The 5,303-nt window shown below is 41.6% G+C and overlaps 1 protein-coding gene across 1 annotated transcript in view; it reads right to left on the reverse strand.

Moving 5' to 3' along the window:
* Positions 1-306: 306 nt before the first annotated feature.
* LOC101857261 overlaps positions 307-5,303 on the reverse strand; it is a 7,699-nt gene continuing 2,702 nt past the window's right edge. The window contains exons 3-4 of the mRNA XM_035970879.1: positions 4,038-4,254; positions 307-2,867 (exon numbers count right to left, since the gene is read on the reverse strand). Of these exons, the coding sequence (XP_035826772.1) occupies positions 1,942-2,850 (909 nt within the window). The 5' untranslated portion in view covers positions 2,851-2,867; positions 4,038-4,254 and the 3' untranslated portion in view covers positions 307-1,941. The remainder of the gene's footprint in view (positions 2,868-4,037; positions 4,255-5,303) is intronic.

Genomic DNA, 5,303 nt, shown 5'->3' on the forward strand with positions numbered 1-5,303 from the left:
CTGCTGAGGTAATAAGATGACGTTGTCATTGTAAAACGCCATGGAGCGTAGATATGAGCTATAGTCTATTATTATTATTATCATTATCTATGTTGCTATAGCTTGTAGTCATTAGAATCTAGATCTTACATTATTTTTTTGTTTCATGTTCCTGATCAAGCCCTTTACAGGGCGAAACGTTGAACCTGTATTAAATTTGAAAAATCTACAAAGTCTCAACCCCTTTTTTTATTCCCTGCTCCTCCTCCTCCTCCTCCTCCTCCTTCTCCTCCTCCTCCTCCTCCTCCTCCTCCTCCTCCTCCTCATTCTTCTTTTTCTTCTTCTTCTTCTTCTTCTTCTTCTTCTTCTTCTTCTTCTTCTTCTTCTTCTTCTTCTTCTTCTTCTTGCAACAATAATTATAAATATAAGAATATTTATACTATCATAAAACCCATTCAATACGTTATTGAAAACGTGTGTTTTCTGATGGAACTAAATTTTTGACAATGCACGACTTTTTATTAGCCCCCCCCCCCCCCCGTTGCTCAGAAATAGCTTTTCTCCATACACACACACACACACACACACACACACACACACACACACACACACACACAAATATATATGTTGTACATCAAAAGAGAGACAAAATAATTAAATACTAGAAAATGGTGTCTGAACAAAATACATTGAATGGATCTATTCATCGAAAAAAGGATAAGTTTTGCACTGGAGACTTACGATAGCTATGTACGTTATATTGTGGATTGGCACGAAAAGAATTAAAAGGGTCCCAAACATTCAAGACCAGCAAGATACCAGCCGTTCCAAGAGGTTTTACTACATGACTTAGAGGTCGGTAATTACAATAAATGTTTCGTATTAAATTTGAATAGACACTGGTGGCGGGTGGTTGGTGGATACTCTGGTGTGCTTTTCCCCTTCTTTCCTATCAAATTAACATAGGCCTAATATGTCTATCGTCATTATCTCTCCTTCTTTTCTTGGAACGTTACTACAGAGTAACATCTCTAACCTTTAGCACTTATATGACTTACTCTTCCGTAAGCTGATAACACGCCATCTTTTCATTTCTGGTGCCAATTTAAAAAAAAAGAAAGTATGATCAGTTACTCTACTTGTGTGAAAAAAACATCAAAGTGAAACTGTGACTAGTTTTTAAAAAGAAGATAGATTAGAATTCAAATTCCGAAAAACACTTTTCAAAGATGAATATGCAGACCAAAAAAAAATTAAAAAATTCTTTATCTCGAAACTGCTGTGAATTTAAAAAAAAAAGGATTTTGGCAACCTGCAACAGCATTTGTGTAGAAAGTGCCATTTAACCCTTATTAAAACTTAAACTAACGAAACTGGTGCTCGCTGTCTGTATTATTTGTCCTTCCCAGCAGCACTGTGATTAGTTTTGAATAAAGTGATCACGAGATTTTATCCCACTCACTTGCACTGAGGTTTATTATATCACGTGATTTTATCCTAGGCGATTTTATCCCACCCAATAGCAACAAGGTTAGTTTTCTATAAAGTGGTAACGAGATTTTATCCAATCCAGTAGCATTGAGTGAAGCTTTGACAATAGTACATGTAATATTAATCACGAGATTTTATCCATCCAGCAGCATTGAGTGTGAAATTTTGATAATAGTAATATTATTCACGACATTCTATCCAATCCAGTAACATTGAGGTTAGTTTTGATCAACGTGACCACAGAGTCCGTCCAGTCCACGAGTAGCACTGGGTTTAGTATCGATTCAAGAGATTAGAGGAGTTAATCCAAATTAATAATTAGCATTGCTGTTGGTGTTGATGATAGTAATAATTAAGTTTGAGATTTTATCCAACCAAATAGCATTGGCGTTAGTTTTAGTAATAATAATAAAATACATTTTTAGATTTTTTCCCAACCCAGTGGTATTGAGATAGTTTTGATGAAAATGATCACGAGGTTCTGTCCAATCCCGTAGCGCTGAGGTTCAAACCTTCCAAAGGGCGGCCACTGTGAGGGTGTCTCCCGAAGAATCCTCCCCACTTGACTTTCCCCAGCAGCCACACAGGGGCGCCACTACTTCCGGGACATGTGGGCGTGTCATAGGAGTATACGCTACTCTCCCAGCCTTTGGACCCGCCCACCACCACACGATCCGCCCAGCGGCCCACGCTGACCTGCTTGTTGCAGCCATGTGGGTGGGACACCACCACTGACAGCCGATGCTCGTCGCCTCTGAACTTCTCATTGACCTTTGACTCCAGCCACCTCCAGCGACCCCAGGCGTCCTTGATGTAGTCGCACAGGTCAAGGTCGTGAGTAACACAGCGCATGTCGCACCAATCACCCCGTATCGCCCCGAAACAAACATTGTCTCCGAACACAGTTTTTATTTTCCCGTTCTTCAAGTCCTCGTGATTGTCATAAAACAACTCCGCTACAGAATGTTTCGCTTCCGTGTCATCAAAAACGACATGGGTGGCTGTACGTATTTTCACCTTGGCCCACTGAGCTCGAGGAGCGTCCGAATTCTTGCACTCTGGGCAAGGACACGGTTTATCCGTCCGGCCCTCACATTTGTACACGTACTGAATGAACCCGGTTCCAGTCCTCAAAAACGTCTCTCCTTTGATACCGCTGAACGCGTAGTTGTCCGGTCTATCCGAGCTGGTGTATCGACTGACCACTCGGACTGTCAGATCCGCCTGGGCTCGTATGTAGGCCACAATATCCGGGTCTTGATACCCCTCTGGTAAATCGCGGACGCTGAAGGTGGAGACTGGGGTGAACATCTCGTGCCCTGGGTGCTTGTCACAGTCGATGAAATGTCTCTGAAGGTCTGCCTCCCCTCGGAAACTCATCTCCGCCTCGTGGTAGCCTGAGACCAGAGAAATTTGACACCGCATTATTTGGTATAATTTTAGTTGTCTAATCAATGAAGCATTATTAAAACTGCAGAGCCTTTATTTCGCTACCTCAAAATTACAAAGTTACATCATCACAGTACCTAGTTTTGAAAAATTTGGCTTCGAAGATTACACATCATGTCTAGCTTTTTCGAATGCCATTATTTGAATATCTTGGTAATGACTCTGGAGAATCTTACGAATTTGATAGAACAGATAGAATATTTGGTTTCTGACCTCATGGTCTTAGTTACTCAAAACGATCTAAAATGCCAGATAGAACTTTGTGATTTTGAGGTAGCAATTGTTAGTGAATATCGGATTTGGCTCAATCACAAACTGGCCCGGCCATCTTTCTTTGAACAGTGTACATGTATGTGGTTGATGGGAACTCTCGTGTGGTCCTCTAATCCTTTTCTATCTAACGTGCATACTCAGTACACGTGTCCCCCCCCCCCACCTTTCAAATCGTTATATGTTACTCTCTTTTAGCACCTGTAATCCTCGGAACTTACGATCGACCTATTTGGGTTTTCTTAACGAAGGTGTTTTGACGCTCTGATTGACACACTTTAGCTAAATTAGAAACGCGTTTCTGACCCTGTCAGTCAGGGACAACCTGTGCTGAGTGGGATACAGTATCTCAGCAGAAAAACGGAATACTCGATAAAGAAATTTACCCACTCGGCAATCAAACTCGGGTCTTCTGTGTGCGATATGAAAGCACATAATTGCTACACGACAGACGCCGGTGACTTATTGGTGTTGTCCTGAAATTCTTAATGAGATTAAACAAAATCTTTGAACATTAACTTCGATGACCGTACATATTTCGATAATAATAATAATAACAACAACAACTACTACTACTACCAGTAATAATAATAGTAATAATAATAATGTTGTCATAATAATAATCAATCATAATCATCATCATAATATTAATCATCATAATAACATCAGCAACAACAACAACAACTACAACGACAACACCAGCAACAACAATGCTACTACTACTACTACTACTACTACTACTACTACTACTACTACTACTACTACTACTACTACTACTACTACTACTACTACTACTACCCACTAACAACAACAACAACAACAACAACAACAACAACAACAACTCTCACCTGGCACTCCCCGCGCAAGAGTGGTCAAGTACAAGGACTTGCAGTTACGCCCGTCTGTAAGGCATGCCTTCTGCTTGCATTCAGCTGTCTCTGCTTCGTGGCGCTCATCCTTGGGGGGTGAAGCGTCACTGGAAGCGTCCTCACCATCTTCGTGCCGTGTGACAACACCTGATTGTTGTAGTAAGTCAAAGCCGTCAAGAAATTCTCCTTTCCTTCCCTGGGACGAAGTAGCGGTCTTAAGGTTAGTTGTTGTAGTAGCTTCAGAACATACAGAAGGAATGCCTGGGCTAACTGACACATTAAGAGAAGCTTGTGAGCAGTCATTCTCCCTTCCCAATGCGGCATTTATTTGAGTCGGATTCTGCGGAACTGGCACCGAATGGAATGCTGTGGAATTGTCCAGGGACGACATTTTTTCGTCCATACACGTCATAGTGGTATTCACTTCTTGTCTGCCAAAGAATCAGTGACATTTGAACATTTTGTCATTAACACTCCCCAACAGCCAAAACAGTCAGTAACATTTGAACAATCGCGATTGGAAGCGTACGGGAAGCCTTCATCCGGACCTGGAGGTTCAGCAAGAAAACAGCAGACTTTAATGAACCTCTCATTTGAGTCTCCAGTGGTTGGAAGGCGCCTCTGGTAGGTCCAATTTCTTTTCTCCCCCCTGTGGTTTTTATCTGCTTTTTTCAAGCTGGTACAAACCATCACTAAGGTCGTTAGATTCTTCTTGTGGGCTGACAACACAGTTGGTAAATATTTCAGTTTCTTGTGAAAACTGAACGGTAGATACAGACGTGTTCTGAAGTACATGTATTCTTTTTCTTTTTTTCCCAGAATCCAGACTGGGAAAGCATTGTTTCTAACTGGGAGCGGTCCCAAGAAGAAATAAGAAGGGTCTTAGAAAAGAACGGAAGAGTCATTCTTTCTACAGCACGCTTCGCTTTCCGGAAAGGGCTCTGGAAAACATTGACAAACAGAATTTAGAAAAAGGGACTTATCTATCTATCTATCTATCTATCTATCTATCTATCTATCTATCTATCTATCTATCTATCTATCTATCTATCTATCTATCTATCTATCTACCTATCTATCTATCTGTCTGTCTGCCTGCGTGCACGCCTGTCCGTCCGCCCGTCCGCCCGTCCGCCCGTCCGCCTGGCGTCTGTCTGTCTGTCTTTTTCTCTCTCAAGCTATCCTCCTCTCCCCCTCTCTTTCTTTCTGTCTCTCTCTGTCTCTCTCTACCCCCAACCCCTTCTC

Source organism: Aplysia californica, unplaced genomic scaffold (assembly GCF_000002075.1).
Source record: "Aplysia californica isolate F4 #8 unplaced genomic scaffold, AplCal3.0 scaffold00332, whole genome shotgun sequence".
In the NCBI taxonomy this organism is placed as follows: domain Eukaryota; kingdom Metazoa; phylum Mollusca; class Gastropoda; order Aplysiida; family Aplysiidae; genus Aplysia; species Aplysia californica.